The 19,291-nt window shown below is 49.8% G+C and overlaps 2 protein-coding genes across 5 annotated transcripts in view; one reads left to right on the top strand and one right to left on the bottom strand.

The window, feature by feature from the left end:
- Nucleotides 1–1,974: 1,974 nt before the first annotated feature.
- RPL35 (ribosomal protein L35) lies at nt 1,975–5,602 on the bottom strand. The gene is made up of 4 exons (XM_075905685.1): nt 5,447–5,602; nt 4,086–4,222; nt 3,169–3,250; nt 1,975–2,207 (listed from the first exon to the last, which is right to left on the bottom strand). The coding sequence occupies exons 1-4, from the start codon at nt 5,447–5,449 to the stop codon at nt 2,058–2,060; spliced, it is 372 nt and encodes a 123-aa protein (XP_075761800.1). The 5' UTR covers nt 5,450–5,602; the 3' UTR covers nt 1,975–2,057.
- A 1,719-nt stretch (nt 5,603–7,321) lies between these two features.
- The window catches only part of SCAI (suppressor of cancer cell invasion), a 98,064-nt gene continuing 86,094 nt past the window's right edge, over nt 7,322–19,291 (top strand). For all 4 annotated transcript variants that reach the window (XR_012897209.1, XM_075905695.1, XM_075905696.1 and 1 more), the window contains exons 1-2: nt 7,322–7,470; nt 9,148–9,192. Coding sequence is in view for 3 of the 4 variants with exons in the window: in XM_075905695.1 (XP_075761810.1) it covers nt 7,418–7,470; nt 9,148–9,192 (98 nt within the window). In the remaining variant the exon portion in view is untranslated. The remainder of the gene's footprint in view (nt 7,471–9,147; nt 9,193–19,291) is intronic.

Genomic DNA, 19,291 nt, shown 5'->3' on the forward strand with positions numbered 1-19,291 from the left:
GCCTCATTAGCAATTTCGATGTGCTTGATTTGCATCCCTCTGTCAACAGAGGGATGCAGTCTAGATGTAGCCTCTCTGACCTGTTCTGATGTCAGTTTCACAGAGACATAAAAGTTAGCATGAGGTGCTATTTAATTCCTTGTAAAGCTGCAGCAATCTGCAAAGACCAGCCAACCCCTGGGGGAAGTGAAGCTAGTCCTGCAAGTTATGGTTTAGAAAAATTTCCAACGGCTGTTCACTTTTTGCTCCTACAGTTAAGCTAGATGTTGAGGCGCTATCCAAAGTTGAGGGTTTCCCCTGAATGCCAAATATCTGGTAACCAGACCTCAATTTTCTGTCATCTTCTAGTTATTGCCGTGAATATGCTAGTAATGTAAACACTGTGAGAATAGACGATTCTATTCAGTTAGGCATTTATGCTGTGCTCATCACAAGGGGATGTGACAATATTAATGTCCAAGTGATTTTGCCAAATGGGCCCCCTTACACAGCTGAGTTTTGCACTGCGTTCAGAAATGTTTAGATTTTCATTTGCAATTCCAGCATGAACCTTCCAGCATCTCAATCCCCTGCCAAACCTCTGCAGCTCCCCTCGGTCACAACCCCCTCCTAACCTCTCCCCCAGGTCAGAATCCTCTCCTGCACCCATACCAGCTCCTGGACCTGCACCCCAATCCCTTGCCCCAGGTCACAACCCTTTCTTCTTACCCAACCTCCCTGTAAGACCCCAACCCCAATCCTCTACCCAAGCTCCCCTCTGCACCCAACCTCCGTCCCGGACCCCGCACCGCTCCCATAGAAAAGCACAGTCCTTGACCACTCAACCAAAATCTTGGAGAGGCCCCTCATCAAAAATTATTGCCTCCCCCCTCTGTAGTGAATCCTCAGCAATATCAGGCATAGATAAGTTACTAATGATGCATCTGCACTGAAAGCTCAATCCAAACTGCCACCCTTTCACACAATACAAGCACAAAGTAGTGACAAGTCCTGCACATCCGAGAGCAGTGTTGATAATTTGTCAGGAGCAAAAGGAGCCTTCAGAGCTTAGACTAAAAGATCCACCTCTTGAGAGCTATAAATCCTCAGCAGCATGCAGTGCTCACTCAATTTAACTTCAGGAGGCCAATCCTCTGAAATCAAGATTAAGACTGCAATAAACCTTCCAGTCACACTTGCGCACCTGTTGAAAGTGAGGTGAAATCCTGCGTAAGAGCCTTAGCATTACTAATAATTTTTAAGCACAAACTGTAAGCCAGATGGTTTAGAATGACAAATATCACCATCAATGGCTGTACATTTTTACGGGATATATTTGGGTTCATTTCAGCAATACCAATTAGGATTTCCAGCTGTAAAGTCATTGCTTCAGATAAAGCGCGGCAATAGAGGAAGAGAGAAGGGACCTTACTATGCTAATTTAAGCTACCTGTAGGAGACGAACTAATTCACTTTGAGAAGTCTGAAGTTAAATACTTTGGCCCCAAAACTTAAAAGCTTAGTGGAGTCAGATATCTGCGAGGACTCATGTTTGCCTAAAACATTAGCTTGTTCTTTACAGAGGACACTAAAATAAAACAAAAAACCACCTGTTTCGTAGTACAAATACATACTCAAAAGCTACACTAGTATAAGGCTCCCATGATTGATAGTTGGCTTGTTTAACCTCCATGCTAGGGATGCGAACGTGAACCTGTGTACATGGTGAACCAATCACAACCCCCCCACCTGCCAGCTCCCAGAGCTGCCTCTCTCTCCCCCTTCCCGCTACTATCCCAGAGGCAGCAGAACGGAAGGGGGAAGGCAGATGGGAGCCAATGCTCCCCACAAGCACCGCCTCCCAGCGTGTAAACATGTAACACTGAAATTTTCAGCAATTTCACATTTACAAAAAAACCCCACAAATTTTAACATTCCTGCTCCATGCAGTGTTATGAGTTCTGAACCAAAATCATACTATGAAACAGAATGATCTATGCTTCTCCGTTTCCAGATGTGATGTTTAATGAGAAGAAGCTAGCCAATATAACTAACAGATTCATAGTATGCAAAAAGGTTTATGCCTTAACAGCAAACTTCCGGAGAGGGTACAGGCGCTCTTTTCGCTGCTGTTTTTTGGTCTTCAAACTTTCTTCATATTTATTTAATCTGCGGCGCATGGCACGAGTCTTCTTTGGCCGTAAATCAAGAGGCTTGTATTTTTTGCCCTGTTTGCAGAAAAATAATAAATGAGCTTCAACAGCTGTTGTGTTCTTTTTAGACAGACATTTCTGAACCGTGTGGCTGTAGTGGTAAGAATAATCTGCAGAGTCTGGGTGTACACAAGTACGTACAGCTGTACTGTCTTGCTCCTGCATGGAGAGTAGACTCTAAAACTTCCCTATGCCATTCAGTCAGCATGGTCAAGATGTTTTCTGGCGAGAGTTCTGACTTCTTCTCTAATCTTTAGCCTCTCTATTGACAGTATCAAGAAAGGAACCAACCCCACCTGTGCCTAGGACATATACTTTCTCCACTAAGGAATGGAATTAATCTACTCAGCAGCAGTGACAGCATACCATCCATCCGTCACTACCAGCCATTTTACCAGACAGGACTGCAGCCTGAAGTTGAGTGATTTCTGATTTTATTAATCCCAGGAGTCTGCCAGTGCCTCTGGAATTTGGACAACTGCTCTAGAGAATACTGGCTCACCAGAAAGAATCTGGCCCATGAGAAATAACACCTGCGTGGGGGGGAAAACCCAACTCTGTCCCAGTACTCTGCCTTGATTCCTCAAGACTGCCAACCTTTACACAAGTATTTTCCAACAGAGCACTTACATCTGTGCCTACTGGAAAGCCCACACAGCCAGATAACAGTGTTACATGCTATCCAGTAGAAAAAAAATCCTCTAGCAAGAACAGATTCACACTGCATCTACTAAAATTCAGAGCAGTGCTGGGTGTTAGTCTTGCAATAAACAATGTTGTGAGAAGAGACCATAAAAGCATGAGATTAATGTTGTATTTTCCCCAGGATCAGAACATTTGAAATACAATCTAGTTTTCAGAATAAAGTTATTCTTGCAACTAATTGGGTCTCATGCCCCACAACTGAGGTCACATCTGAAAATGGCCAGAAAGCAATGTAGGGTAAGGCCTAACAAAGTACACAATTTAGACTTACTTTGTAAAATTTCCTCAGGTTCTCCTTCTGGGTCTGGTTGATGACAGTCAACACTCTGGCAATGGATTTGCGGACAACCCGGCTGCAGAAAATAAGCAGAACTCAAACCACAGGCAATAAAAGACTTAATCCTAAATATTTCATAAAGTATTTGCTAGTTTTAACTCTATTTTCCTATATCTTAGTTGATAGAACTCCTGATAACACAAGAACTACCTGAGAATTGTTTCTTACTATATTCAAGACACAGTAATAATTTTACTCTTCTGTTGCATTCCCTCTACTCAAACTCTAAAACAACTCCCTTTCCCCTGTGTAATACAAGTTTGTTTCCTTCCTCTAGCCCCAATGAACGTAAGAACGGCCATACTGGGTCAGATCCAAGGTCCATCTAGCCCAGTATTCTGTCTTCCAACAATGGCCAATGCCAGTTGCCCCAGAGGGAGTGAAAAGAACAGGTAACCAAGAAGTGGTCCATTCCCTGTCACCCATTCCCAGCTTCTGACAGAGGCCAGGGACACCATTCCTGTCCAATAGCTATTGACGGACCTGTTCTCTGTAAACGTATCTAGCGCTTTGACAAGATTTTTAAAAGTCCTGGCCTTCACAACGTCCTCTGACTTCTCCTCTGTGCTACCCGCTACGCTACCTACATCAGGTCTCAAATGTGCCATATCTATGAGAAGCAGTCTACCTATATTATGTGCAATATCAGCTGTAAGACTGAGTGTATGCCCACACATGGCTCACTGCTAGGGTTGAATGTGGCCTGAAGCACTTGTAGCCTAACGTATCTGAAGATGATTCATGTAGAGGAAAGAGAGAAAGCTGGGAAATCAGACAGATCCACTGCAGCTACAGCTCAGCAGCTTCACCCCCACCCCAACCTGGCTGGCCATAGGCCCCCTCGGACTTACATCTTGGACAGCTTGGAGGCAGCTCCGCCAGTCACTTTGGCCACCCGCAGCTGGGACAGCTCTACTTTCAGGTCGTCCAGCTGCTTCAGCAGCTCCTCCTTCTTCTTCCCTCGCAAGTCCCGGGCCTTGATCTTGGCCTGCCAAGGAAAGTGAGAGCTCCTCAGAGCCTGGACCGGCCAGCTGCCCCTCCTCACACCCTGATCCCCCCGACCGCCCCGCCCCCCCCAGAGACCGGCCCGGCCAGCTGCTCCCTCGGTCCCCCCCCCCCCCCCCAAGACCGGCCCGGCCAGCTGCCCCCTCGGTCTGTCCCCCCCAGAGACCGGCCCGGCCAGCTGCCCCTCCTCAAACCCTGATCCCCCCGACCGCCCTGCCCCGCCCCCCCCCCCGGAGACCGGCCCGGCCAGCTGCCCCCTCGGTCCCCCCCCCAGAGACCAGCCTGACCAGCTGCCCCCTCGGTCCCCCCCCCCCCCGAGACCGACCCAGCCAGCTGCCCCCTCGGTCCCCCCCCCCCCGAGACCGGCCCGGCCCGGCCAGCTGCCCCCTCGGTCCCCCCCCCGAGACCGGCCCGGCCCGGCCAGCTGCCCCCTCGGTCCCCCCCCCCGAGACCGGCCCGGCCCGGCCCGCTGCCCCCTCGGTCCCCCCCCCCCGAGACCGGCCCGGCCCGGCCAGCTGCCCCCTCGGTCCCCCCCCCCCGAGACCGGCCCGGCCCGGCCAGCTGCCCCCTCGGTCCCCCCACACAGACCGGCCCGGCCCGGCCAGCTGCCCCCTCGGTCCCCCCCCCCGAGACCGGCCCGGCCCGCTGCCCCCTCGGTCGTCCCCCCCCGAGACCGGCCCGGCCAGCTGCCCCCTCGGTCCCCCCCCCCCGAGACCGGCCCGGCCAGCTGCCCCCTCGGTCCCCCCCCCCCGAGACTGGCCCGGCCAGCTGCCCCCTCGGTCCCCCCCCACAGACCGGCCCGGCCAGCTGCCCCCTCGGTCCCCCCCCCCCCCCCCGAGACCGGCCCGGCCCGCTGCCCCCTCGGTCGTCCCCCCCCGAGACCGGCCCGGCCGGGCGCCCCCCTCAGACCCTGCTCCCCCCGGCCACCTCCCCACTCAGTGCCCTGCCGCTTCCCCCCGAGCCCGCCCGCCCCCTCACAACGCGGCCCGGTCGCAGCGCCTCAGCCCGGGCCTGCCCCGCAGTGGGGCCTGGGCCAGCGAGCCGGCCTGGGCCAGCCCCTCGGCGGAGTCCCCGCGGGCCCGGCTCCGCGCGAGCTCAGGGCACCGGCCGGGCCAGCTCACCCCTTCCCTGCCCCGGGGGCCCCCCGCCCCCCGCGGATGGCGCCGGATTGGGCCGGCCAGGGGTGCCGGCCGCGAAATCGACTCACCATGTTGGTGGCGGCTCGGAGCGAAAGGACGGAAGCCGAGCGAGGCCAGGAGTTAGAACGCGAAAGAGCGTTCTGGGCGGGATCAACCAATCCGCTCTCCCAGTGCAGGAGTGAAAGGAGGAGCCCAACTACCCTCCCCCTCCTGAGCCGTGCAATGGTACAGACCGCAGAGAACCTACCTGGCTGATAGGGGAGGGGCAGGTGCCCTGGGGTCCATAATAAATAGAATTATTTAATCTGTGTATTGATATTACTGTGTAGCTATCCTAGCAACTGCTGTCTTTCTAATCATAGCAACCGATACACTAACGATAGTAAAGACCGAGTAATTATATTGCAGGAGGCCAGCATTTTGCAGCGGCTCTGCATATGGAGAGACCCAGGGCTTCAGTGGAGCTCTGCAGGAATCCCTTGCATGATCAGGCCATGTGTCTTATACTCAGAGAGATTTCTATCTAGTGTAACCATACCAGTAGCTCTCAAGATACACAACGATAATGTACCATAATGATTTCTCTGTAACATTTCATTTTACAAGCACTGGCTGAGAATCAAACTTTACCACTAGGGCCTTAGAGAATAAGACATCAATGCTGTATCCGGATACCAGGCACTTGACCTGCTGCAAAGGCAATTAAAACACTAAAATCCATTCAGGTCATAGGAGTACTACTGCTGCCCCATTTTAACTGGGCAGTGTGAACTTGAAAATTATGCTTCTATCTGAAAACGGTGTGCCTGCTGTTATGAATGGCACACTGGAGGTCCTGAACCTGCAATTGGGTCCATATGGACACAGGGTGTACTGTACCTACATGGATCCAGTTGCAGGATTGGAGCTTTAGGTTGATGTAACAGAGTTCAGAGAAAAATCTATTTTCTCAAGTTGTATTTGTGCACATTGACTAATTAGGGCTCCAAGAAACTTCAGGGAGTAGCCGAGTTAGTATGTTACAGAAAACAACAACAAATGGTCTGGTAGCACTTTATAGACTAACAAAACATGTAGGCTATGTCTAGAATGGCCATTTTTTTCGGAAAAATCAGCCGCTTTTCCGGAAAAACTTGCCAGCTGTCTACACTGGACGCTTGAATTTCCACAAAAGCACTGACTTCCTACTGTAAGAAATCAGTGCTTCTTGCAGAAATACTATTCTGCTCCCGTTCAGGCAAAAGTCGCTTTTGCGCAATAGGGCCAGTGTAGACAGCTGAGATTTGTTTTGCGCAAAAAAGCCCCGATTGCGAAAATGGCGATCGGGGCTTTTTTGCGCAAAAGCGCGTCTAGATTGGCCACGGATGCTTTTCTGCAAAAAGTGCTTCTGCGGAAAAGCATCCGTGCCAATCTAGATGCTCTTTGCCGAAAATGGTTTTAACAGAAAAGTTATCCATTAAAAGCATTTCCGGAAAATCTTGCCAGTCTAGAGGTAGCTGTAGATGGGATCATGAGCTTTCGTTGGCACAGCCCACTTCTTCAGATGACCGGACTCCAAGTGCCACAAGCAGGGACTCCTGTGACACCCCTCTGAGTGCTACTGGCCTCTGTGGGACGCAGGGTCCATGCACACACATCCCAGCGCAGGACGGGGCCTGGGTAGGTCTCTTCCCCTGCTGCTCGTGGGAGTCTTTTTTGCTCCGCAGGGATCCGGCCCCCCCTGGTGCAGGCAGCCTCCAGCTGCAGTTCCCACTCTCTCCACGCGGTGGCGCCCCTGCCTCCCGCACGGGCGCCCCTGTCCCGTATCTAAGCAGCCAGAGTCATACTCGCCGTCGCAACGTACCCTGCTACGGGGAGGGCATGAGAGTGACGGGCACGGCAGCCAATCAGAGAGCGGAGTCGCCGCCTCGCCGGGCTACGAGCCAATTAGATCCTGTGGAGGGCGGGGCAAGCCCGCCCCCAGGCTTGTGTGAGGCGGCATCCGCGCTCCCCCGGCACCGAGCGGCAGCGCGAGCAGCTTGGCCGCGGAGCTGGCGCGGATGGTGAGAGGAGCCGCCCGGCAGCGCCTGCCCCGCACTGGCCCGGCCTCCAGGTGAGCGGCCCCCAGCCCCCCCTCTCCTCTGCCCCCCCCCCCCGTGCCAGCCCGGCCCCCAGCCCCCCCCTCTTCTCTGCCCCCCCCTCGTGCCAGCCCGGCCCCCAGCCCCCCCCGGCCTGCCCCCCATTTCTACACCCCCCGGCCCCCAGCCCCCCTCTCCTCTGCCCCCCCGGCCTGCCCCCCATTTCTACACCCCCCGGCCCCCAGCCCCCCTCTCCGCCCCCCCGGCCTGCCCCCCATTTCTACACCCCCCGGCCCCCAGCCCCCCTCTCCGCCCCCCCGGCCTGCCCCCCATTTCTACACCCCCCGGCCCCCAGCCCCCCTCTCCGCCCCCCCGGCCTGCCCCCTATTTCTACACCCTCAGCCCCCCCTTTCCTCCGCCCCCCCGGCCTGCCCCCCATTTCTACACCCCCCGGCCCCCAGTCCCCCCTCTCCTCTGCCCCCCCTCTCCTCTGCCCCCCATTTCTACACCCCCCGGCCCCCAGCCCCCCTCTCCTCTGCCCCCCTGGCCTGCCCCCTATTTCTACACCCTCAGCCCCACCTTTCCTCCGCCCCCCCGGCCTGCCCCCCCTTTCTACATCCCCTGGCCCTCAGCCCCCCCCTCTCCTCCGCCCCCTGGCCTGCCCCCCATTTCTACACCCTCAGCCCCCCCTTTCCTCCGCCCCCCCCGGCCTGCCCCCCATTTCTACATCCCCTGGCCCTCAGCCCCCCCTCTCCTCTGCCCCCCCGGCCTGCCTCCCATTTCTACACCCTCAGCCCCCCCTTTCCTCCACCCCCCCGGCCTGCCCCCCATTTCTACATCCCCTGGCCCTCAGCCCCCCCCTCCTCCACCCCCCTGGCCTGCCCCCCATTTCTACACCCTCAGCCCCCCTTTCTCCGCCCCCCTGGCCTGCCCCCCATTTTTTCACCTCCCCCCAGCCCGGCCTCCAGCTCCCCCCCCTTTCCTCCACCCCCTCCCAGCCTGCCCCCCCCATTTCCGCAGGCAGGCCCCGTCTCCCTTTCCTCCTACCCCTCCCTAGAGCGGCCCTGGCCTGCCCCCCGCGTACGCCCTGCTGTGCCCTCCTGCCGTCTGCCCCCCCGCCCTGTGCTGTGCCAGGTCCTTCCCTGCCTTCTGCCATGGCGTGCACCGTACACCCCCGCCCTCACCTGCTCCACTGTAGCCCTTGATATCTCAGATCAGGGGGGGAGGGGGCTTGCTGTAGGTGTCATATCTGTACTGCATGAGGTCAGGGAGGTGGGGGGGGACCCTGGGGTCTAGGGATGTAAAATCCCATTGAAGTGGTTAATGGGTTAAATGTTATGTTTAACCGGTTAACTGATTAAAGAATGTGTGGGTGGGTGGGTGGGGGGATGCTCCTCTGGGCTGGCACGGACCCCCCTGCCCTCCAAAGCTGGGATGGAGCTCCTCCTTCCCCCACCCAGTTGCTCTGATGTGCCTGGGCTCCCCATGGACAGAGGCTGCTCCAGTCTGCAGGGCACCCGGACTCTATCTGATGTGGGGGCTGGCACTCCAGCCCCCATCAGTTAATGTTTAACCAGACTGGCAAGCATCACCTGTTAAGATTGATGCTTACTGATTAACCTTTCACCTCTCTACTGTTGGCCTCTGCCCTTCCTAATACTTGTTGCCCTGTCCCCCTAGTTCATTGCCTTTTCCCTCTTTCCTGCCTCCAGAACAACAGGCCTGGTGGAGAAGCCTTCTCGCAAACGCAAAACCAGGTAAGATGGTGATTTTCCCATCCCACTTTAGTTTGGTGATGGCTGACTTGGTGGGTAGGTAAAATAGAACTTCACAGGTTCTTCTACATAGCCTCCAGCTACCAGGTCAGGCTCAGCCGCCACATAAGCAGGAATGAAGAACTTTGAATTCAAGGGGAGTTGGTGCCCACAGTGTGTGTGTAGGAAAAAAAAATGAACTGTTCAACTAGCCCACAGGAGACCTGAGCCACGTGAGATATCTGTGAATTTTCTAGGAGAGGATGGGGCATGGGATTTGTAAAATGGTGTCAAAGCTGCAGACCAAGGCAGATAATGCGTTGTAGTATATGTCCCTAATGCAGGGGATAGAAAAAATACATAAGATACAATCAGACTTTCCATGAGAAAATGTTGAGTACCCTAGAACCATGGAAATAATTCTAAAGGCAACAGGGGTTCTCTCACCCACCCTCTATGTATGTATCTCTGGGGGTATCAATAAGGAAATACTGTTGCTTGCATTTAGCATGCACGTTTCTGGGTCTGTCTATTTAGCCAGAAGAGAAATGTCTGCAAATCCCTGCTGCTGCCTTGTTCTGTGCACCTAGCCACACAGATGCTGCTTTTCCCTTGCTCTCAACATTTTAATTTCTGAGGAGAGGGAAGGGGATTCTGTTGTCAGTCTCTGAAATATTCTCTGGATTCTGTCTGGTTCAGTGTTGAGTTTCTTGGTTTTTTCGCTTGATGGTTTCTGCTCTTACAGCTTTTTTGGGGGGGAGGGGAGGGATAGGTTTGACATTGGGTAACATACACCATTCCAAATACTGAAATGCAAGAGCTCTTTGTGTGTATTACATATTTTATTCCTACAAACTGGTCAATATAGAGTTCGTAGCGTTGGCCCTCTTCCTTTTCAATCTGCTAAATTGCATTAAAAGAGGCCTTCAGTAATTTTCTAATTCTTTTTAATGCAAACAGCTGCTTGGATATGTGTGGAAATATGCTTTATATGTGGATGTCACAGAAATGTCAATTGTGTGAAGGCAAATAGCAAAGAAGGTAGGTTGTGACACAGTGAATTGGAGGAGAGGCTGTCTTAAAGACAAGTGTATCTAGTAAGATGTGTTCAACCCTATGGAAAAAATGTAGGGGCTCCTTACTTACTCCCTGCAGCGTCTGCTCTTTATGCTTTGAACTCCTGCAGTGGCTCTGTGTGGTAAGGGCTACTGAAACAAATTCCATTTTCATCAGTATTAATTGATTTCATTAATTGGTAGCATGCTCTGTGCTTATCCATGAGTTTTGGGGCAAGCAGTACAGATTGGTAAGAGCAGTTCAGCAAGGTTCACTTTCTTTGTGTGGAGTGAAATTTGGGTGGGAAAGGGAGATGGATAAGCTGCATGTGTGTTTGGAGGATTTTATTCACAAACTCATATACTTTATTGATAAGCTTGTGAATAATTTTGTGTTGTGCTTGGTTCTCTCTTCCCACTCTGTCTTTGTTACTAATTGTAAGAATTGTGGTGACCAGTGGCTTAATCTTGAATACTTGTCTCAATCCAAACTCCGTTGATGCAAAAGTTTCACGCTGGTCTCATGCCTTGGAGAATAACGAGTTACTCCACTAAAGTTTGTCAAGTAGCATGCCTAAAACTTGGCGTCCAGTTTGTACTTTAGTCTTATACTTAGGACTTGTCTTTACTAAAGAACTGTAGCAAAAATGTTCTAATGTAGTTACAATAATTTCAGGTCCAGTGCTGGAAACTCTCATGTAAATGGGGCCAGACCACTGTTGGCCAGGGTTGGCCCAAGGGTTTTTGCTGTTCTAGGCAAACTATGACTCTCTGCCCCCACTCAGTAATATGGTGGAAGCAATGGGGGGAGCTGGCACTAAAGCCACTGTTTAGCTCTGTCTGGCGCGGGGAGGAAGAGGCTCTGTGTGTTGCCATTCTCCCTCTTTCCCCCTTGCCCTTTGGCTGGGGGAACCACAGCACAGGGAAGTATTTGCCTACAGACTTTTTCCCTGCTGTTCTCATTGGCCAAGTTTTTGGCACCTCTTAAGTCCTGGCACCCTAAGCAACTGCCTAGTTCCCTCTGTATGGTTGGGCTGGCCCTGCTGCTCTTTTTCTAAAAGTCTTGCCATGTACCCTGCTCTGTGCTGGACTAGACAATATAGCAGTTAAAATGTTAGTGTAACCAGGAACTCTGTTTGCTCTCTCTCCCACCATGGCCACCAGCAACAAAACTGAAAAGGTAGTGGCAGTCATGAGGAATCTTAGCAAAAATATCCTAGTGTAGACCGAGCCTCAGAGGTTTAGAGAAGCAGCTACTGTTGAGTGCATTTACTGACCTTAAAGGATCTGGAGAAATGGTCTGAGGTAAATAGGATGAAATTCAATAAGGACGAATACAAAGTACTTCACCTTAAGGAGGAACAATCAATTGCACACACACAAAATGGGAAATTACTGTCTAGGAAGGAGTACTGTGGAAAGGGATCTGGGGGTTATAGTGGACCACAAACTAAATGGGAATCAACTGTGTGACACTTTCAAGAAACAAACATCATTCTGGGTTGTATTAACAGGAGTGTTGTAAGCAACCCATGAGAAGTAATTCTTTCCCTCTATTCTGTGCCGATTAGGCCTCAACTGGAGCACTGGACTCCACATTTTAGGAACAATGTGGACAAACTGGAGAGACTCCAGAGAAGAACAACAAAAAAAGTATTAAAATCTATAAAACATGACCTGTATGGGAAGATTGAAAGAATTGGGTGTGTTTAGGCTAGGAAAGAGAAGGCTAAGAGGAGACGTATCACCCCTTTTTAGTACTTGAAAGCTGTTATAAGGAGAAGGGGGAAATGTTATTCTCCTTAACCTCTGATGATGGGACAAGAAGCAATGGGCTGAAATTGCAGGAAGGGAGGTTTAGGTTGAACATTAGGGAAGAACTTTGTAACTCTCAGGGTGGTTAAGCACCAGAGCAGAATTACTTAGGGAGGACATGGAATCTCCGTCATTGGAGATTAAAGAGCGTGTTAGATAGACATCTATCGGATGGCCTGGATGGTGCTTGGTCCTGCCATGAGTGCAGGGGACTGGACTTTATGACCTCTTGAGGTTCCTTCTAATTCTATGATTCTCTGAATACTGTACTAAGTCTAGTAACACTTGCATAAGAATTGTAGCTTGCTCAGTCTATTGAATGAGTAAGCCATTAGGAACCTTAGCATCACATCTGACTGTAGATTAGATGTGTGGAAAATGTCTTTTAATTTTTATCTGAGATTGATTAACCTGCCGTACGCTGGCCTTCCCCCACTCTTTGAATGGCTTGGGGAGTCTCTGTAAGCCAAGCCGTGTTTTATTTTAACTGGAACAAACATTGAATCACTTAGTGACAAGCAAGAGCATCATTCTCCATCAGTCAGGGCTGCCAAAACAATGCAGATAGGATACACAACTACAGCAGCCAGCTACTATGCTACAGAAAATGAGAATCTTTTTACAGAAACCATTTGTGAGGAGAGGCACATCTGAAAGTCTTGTCATTCAAATTGTTACAACCAGCTCATGTAATGTTGGTCTGTGCCGCTGAAGAAATGAACGGTAAACTGCTGGAACTCGATTGAAAATCCATTTCCCAACAATATAGGGAATGTCTTCCTACCTTCCCACACCTACATAGCTATCTCCTCTGAGACTTGTAATCAAGTTAGTTGTGTTTGTCTGTTTCTGCAAAAAAAAAAAGAGGAGTCCTGTGGCACCTTAGAGACCAAAAGATTTATTAAGGCATTAGCTTTCATAAGTAAAACTCACATCATCAGATGAATTGGAGTCAAAGTTACAGATGCAGGAGCATCTGTAAGAACAATGAGAGAAAGAAGTTACTTGTGTTAACTTGGCTAAGCTGTTTACTGTAGAGGCATGTGAAAGCAAAGACACCAGTCTGTAAAAGGTTAGATCTATATTTCAATAATGATATAATTAAGCCATAGCAGTTGGAGGGAGAAATGGGTAACTTCTTTGAATTATGTTGTCTGTTTCCATGTTATTTATAAACCATCCACAGTTTGGCAAGTACGGACAAATAGGGAGACAGAGTCCCTATGCTAAGGAGTTTACAACCTGAGTTCTAAAAACATTTATTAAAAAAAAAAAAATTGGAAAAATAACTCTTTGCCCGGGGACTGTGCTATATAATGTACCAACCTTTTGGCAGCATTTAAAAAGCTGCTGCTTGAAAAACATCGTGATCACAAAAGTGAGCAAATAAACATAGGCCACAGCTGATGTAACGTGGGTATACGGTGAGAGCACTTTGTCCAGATGCTCATTGTGTGGGAGAGAAAATCTCTCCCAGATTTTCCTGCAGGATGTTGCTCTCTTGTTCCACTGTGTTCATTTTACCATTTGCAGGATACCTGTGTCATGTAGAGGTCATAAAAATGCCTTATTCTTTGATCCATTTGTAAGTGTCTAGCACAGTGGGGTTCTGGCCTGTGATTGGTGGCCACTGTAGCATGCTATTTTGACATTGGTTTAGCCTCACAGATTTTAATGACGCTCTGACCTGCTCTAGATTGAAAGGAGGGAACCATACATACTTTGTGTCAAATAGGAATCTGATCATTTGGATTCATCATTTTGTTGGCTCCTGTGTTAAGCATGGACACACGAGTCAATGGGAGAGGACTTCCAATATGAAAGAGTCAGAAATGCTGTGTTGTCGTTCCCCCCCCCCCCCCTCACTGGAGCCACAAATGCCAGAGTAGCCGGCAGCCTGTGTGATTTCCCCATTTTCCTATGGTGGGTGGTGCTCAGGCTTCTGGCTTCAGTCTGGGGTTGCAGGAGGCAGGTTTCAGCCATGCAGCGTCAGGCTCCTGTCTCTTGGCTCACCATCCCCTCCTTGCCTCTGCCCCTGCTGCCTTCCCTAGCTCCAGACCATCCACCTCATAAGCTTGAGCCCCCATTGCCTCCCTACCCACCTCACCATCCAAAGCTTAATTTGTCCCCTGGCTTGCCAGTGCTAAGTGAATCAGCCATAAAAAGTGGTATTTTTGTGTGTGTTGATATCACTTTGCACTTTGGGCCAGCTAGCTAGCCAGTCTGCTCCTGTGAAAAGTGATACAGGCAGTCCCCGTTACATACAAGATAGGGACTGTAGGTTTGTTCTTAAGTTGAATAGTTGAATCTGTATGTAAGTCGGAACTGGAGTCCAGATTCAGCCGCTGCTGAAACTGACCAGCGGCTGACTACAAGAAACCCCGGGGCAGAGTTGCTCTGCCCCGGGCTTCCTGGAATCAGCCGCTGATCAGTTTCAACAGCAGCAGAATCTGGATGCCTGGGACAGAGCAGCTGGGGCGCTGCTGGGTAGGTCCCTGCAGCGCCGCACCTCGGCGCTGCGGGGACCAACCGGGCAGCACCCCAGCTCCTCTTCCCCAGGCGTCTCCAAGTCAGCTGCTGCTGAAACTGATCAGTGGCTGATTCCAGGAAGCCCGCGGCAGAGCAACTCTGCCTCTGGCTTCCTGTAGTCAGCTGCTGGTCAGTTTCAGCAGCGGCTGACTTGGAGATGCCTGGGGAAGAGCAGCTGGGGTGCTGCCCGGTTGGTCCAGTAGCGCCGAGGTGCGGCGCTGCAGGGACCTACCCAGCAGCGCCCCAGCTGCTCTACCACAGGCGTCCCGAGAAAAGCCTGGTCTCCTGGGGGGGTGCACTAGCTGCCGCCGCCCCCCCCCCCCAGCGGACCAGGGAGACGCAGAGCAAAACTGCGGAGGACCTGGGCGGCGGGACCGCGGCGCGTCTGGGTGGTCCTGCCACCCGCGTCCTCCGGGGCGAGAAAAGCCCCGTTCGTTACTACGGATCCGACATAAGTCGGATCTGCGTAACCTGGGGACTGCCTGTATTAACAAACATACAAATATTACTCTTCACAGAAGCAGACTTACTAGTTAGCAATTCTATATTTTTTAAAAAAATCCCCACAAACCCCAGAAATCAAATAAGCAAAGGAAATAATTAAAAAAAAAAAAGACAAGAAAATGCAAAGCATCTTATTTGTGTTTCTATTCTGCCCAGTAAAGAATAGAGACAACTGTACGCTGTTATTGACTCAGGAAAAAAAACCCAAACGCCATATAAATGAGTAGTCCTGTAGCATCTTAGGCTATATCTACACAGCAGTGGTATTTCGGAATAACATAGTCTGTAGCTACACAGAAAACCGTTATTTTGACATAATGTTGAAATAATGTCGAGCTGGAGGACTTCTTACTCTGATTCCTTGTAAAACGAGGGTTATGGGAATAAGGGAAGTTGGAGGAATAGTGCTCTAACTCAGACTTCCTGCTGTGCAGACAGCGCCAAAAGCCAGAGTAAGCTATTTCGACTTAAGCTATGCAATTGATGTAGCTCACATTGCGTAGCTTATTTCAGCTTTAACCCTGCTGTGTAGAGGTGCCCTTTGAGACTAACAAAGATGTAAGGTGCTACAGGACTACTGTTTTTTTCTAAAGATGCAGACTTAACAGGGCTACTCCTCTGAGACTTTACTACAGAAATAAATTACAGTGACCTGGACACACACATGTGCATACTCGTTTTAGCTAGAGTTACGTTTTTTTCCTAAAAAATTGTCATTGTGGCCACTAGCAAGAGTTGGGGGCTGCGCTCTGAGGTCACCAAAAAACTTCTTGAGATCCTCCTAAAGAACATTTTCTGATGGAAGGAAATCAGGGCTGTGTGGGCAAAACTCCAATTCATTACTCTGGAAATCGTGACTTGCAGACTCAGGCGTTGGGGCTGGAACACAGGTTACTTGCCATGCGTATGCAAACTCCATTCTGGGGGTGTGATTTCAAGCTCCCTACAGTATTCCTACTTGTTCTGGCATAAGGGGGCATCATAAAGGAATGATCTGAGTTGTATGTGGGAGCAGCACAGAGGGTCAAGGAGAGGTCTGCTTCTACAAGTATGCTAATTAGCTGCCTACATAAACATTACCTTGCTATTTACATGTGCGAAGGAAGCCCAGTGGAGTCCTGTAATCGGACTCAGTCTGGTTCCCTGAGGATGTTGGGAAGAATGCAATGCCAAAAAGCCTCTGTAGGGAACAGGCAGAGATGATTCCTCTTTTGAAGTCTTGTTAATTATTACTGTTATTGTAGCAGAACAAAGACCAGACACTGAATTTTGTGATATAATTAAACATTAATTATGATGGCAGAAGCTAGAGCACAGGGATTTCCCTGCTCAGTGGTAAAGAATTGGTGGAGAAATGATTCCTGAACTGGAGATTGAATCCCCTCAGCACTGCTGTCCTCTGTACATGATTCTCATGCGTTTCTCTCTCTCCTTTCTGACCCGGAGGGAGGGCAGCAAACCAATCTGACAGCTCTCCTTGAGCTTGTGCTGTCTTAATGGAGTACAGTTCCCGTTGGAAGGCAGCCACCAACACCCTTGCTGAGAATGCTAACAAGATGTAGGATGATATGATTACTGCCCTCTAGTTCAGAAGCTTGGCCTGATGTGCCACTTGGACTATCTAGGCAATAATCCAGCTTGCTGGGAGTACATCTCCTAACCATCTAAGCAGCATTAGCACCATGTTTATGTGGTATTATAGCTGGATTGAACTAAGGTCTGTATATCAAAGGGTTAAAACATCCACAGCTTTCTGAAGAAGTAAAAAGAAAACCCTATCATATAACTCAGATGCTTTCCAGGAACTTGGCTGATGTGAGAGGCATGTGCTTTTCCACCCAGCTTTAGGAGATGGCTTAGTTCAAGGGGCCCAGATTTGGCTCATGGAACAGTTGTTGGCAACCTGCCACTTAATGTGCATGAAATAGAACTGATGATGACACCCTCTTCCTCTCCCCCCCCCCCCATCTCTGATGAGGAGGGGGATATCTGAGATCCAATATGCCTTGCTGTATCTTTGCTTGGATATGTGGGTTGAACTGGGCTTGCTACTTAGGCTGCATAGCAACTGTGATAAAGCTCTGTGGACTGTATTGAGCCTTGGGGCTGTGTTTTGGTGGTTTGTCATTTTAAATCTACTTTCTGTATCTGTTTTTTTCCCCCTTCACCTTCCTTCCCTTCCCTTGCCTCCTCCCCCCCCCCCCCCAGTTTCATGAGGTGCTCCACACCTGTTCAGAGTAGAGGTTTGTTTGTTTGTTTGTTTGTTTAAGGCTGCTGCTTTGATCTTGTGGCTTGTATTTTGCCATGTGCTCAAAAAAATATACGCTACTGACACTTTGCTGTGTAGAAACCACTGAAATACACCTTGGCACATCAGCCTTCAACAGAGGATGATGTTTGTTTTTCAGACAATGTTGCTCAGACATTTTCTTTCTAACTTCGGATGCTGGCATGTGAAAGCATTTGTTTATTGGTGTTACAGTAGAGCCTGCTGTCATGGGTGGGTACCTTGCTGCATTATATGCTGCATGAACACATGAGATGGCTCCTGTCTTAAAGACATAATGATGCAACTTACATTACTAATATAGTGCACTGCAGCATTGGCTGCAGTGTGACATTTACAATGCTTGTGCTCAAATTGCTGGCAGTGCGGCTGTGCCTCTCCTTCCCAACCGCTTTCTGTAAGAACATCCTAAAGCAATGTTTTAAAGCTCCAAATCTTTTCAACTATTCATTGGGGCTTCCAAGGCTGCTGATACAGAAGATAGCTGTTCCAGTGTCTGAGTCAGAACCTGGATGTATTTTTATTAACATGCTGGGTAAGTTATGATGGAAGAGTAGGGGACTTCCCCTCTTGGATGCAAGATAGAGAAGTAGTCATGAGCTGCAGGGAATGGGAGCACATGGAGTGCAGACTGGACTAATGGGCAACAAATTGCTAGAGGAAGCAATGTAAGGCAAGGAAAGTGCATGGGAAGTGAGAGAATGTAGCTGTGTGTGAGAGGTGTGGTGCCGTGCCGTGGGCAACTTCATTTAATTTTTGGAGAAACACCCCTTCCAGGCTGGTTATGTCAGCACACAGCCATGGCCTCCCTTTGAGCAGCAAAAGGATCACAAATACCTGAAGTAAGTGATAAGGACCTGGCTTCCAGCAGGCCAGGGTAGGGAGACTTAGGGTACGTCTACACTGCATGGCTATTTTGGGTTACCAGAGGCATCCCGAAATAGCACTCTGTCTACACAAGCCGCTCGTTATTTCATACAGTCACACTGTTTCGCCATCCCAGTAAACCTCTTTGTACAAGGGATACGCAGTGGCTTGAGATGGCACGTTATTTTGAAATTTGGTGCTGTATAGATGTGCCAGATTTCAAAATAAGCTATTTTTAAATAGATTTGAAATAAGATATGCAAATTGCGTAGCGCAAATTGTGCATCTTATTTTTAGATTAGGGTGCTGTGTAGATGCACCCTTAGTTGAAGCTGAAATTCCAGAGCTGGCTCCTGATCCTTGAAATTAATTAAAATGTGAAAACACTTAAGAAGCAAGTTAGGCCCAGCCACAAGGTGTCTTGGACAACTAAGATCAGTTGGGTGACCTGTGGGGAGACTGGATCTTAACTAGAAGCAGCTCTCTGATGGGAATGCGGTGCAGGGTGTAGTGTTGGATGGGGCACTGCAGGTCTTTTGAGCAGCCTTCTTCAGTGGGTGAGAACGGGAAGACATATAGAAAGCCATTTTCATGCAGGTCTTGAGTTGTAGCAAAATAAGCTATAAATAAACAAACAAGCATGTGCTGGCTAGGTGAGAGCCTCCATCTGGTCAGGGTGTGTGTCACATTCTGCAAGACACTGTCTCCTGGGTGATCTGTTCGGAAACTTGAGCTCATGTTTACTAGTGAAGCAGGAGAGCTCTGAGGCTCTGCTTGCTGATTTAAATGACACACTTGTGAAATAGCTCTGGAAGGCAGTTCCTGTTCAGAATGACTTGACCAGTAAGAAGCTTTTTCTTTCTCAGTAGAAGAGATGAGTTCCCATGTGGATCTTCTTGTAGAACAATGCCTTTTTAGAAATAGGAAAATGTGAATATCCTATTAATATCCTAAGGGTACGCCGACACTCCTGAGTTTCGTCAACAAAGCTTATGCCTACGCCCAAAAATCCACAAAACTAAAATTGCCAGAGGGTGTTCACATT

The sequence above is a fragment of the Pelodiscus sinensis genome, chromosome 22 (genome assembly GCF_049634645.1).
Source record: "Pelodiscus sinensis isolate JC-2024 chromosome 22, ASM4963464v1, whole genome shotgun sequence".
NCBI classification, from domain to species: Eukaryota; Metazoa; Chordata; order Testudines; family Trionychidae; genus Pelodiscus; species Pelodiscus sinensis.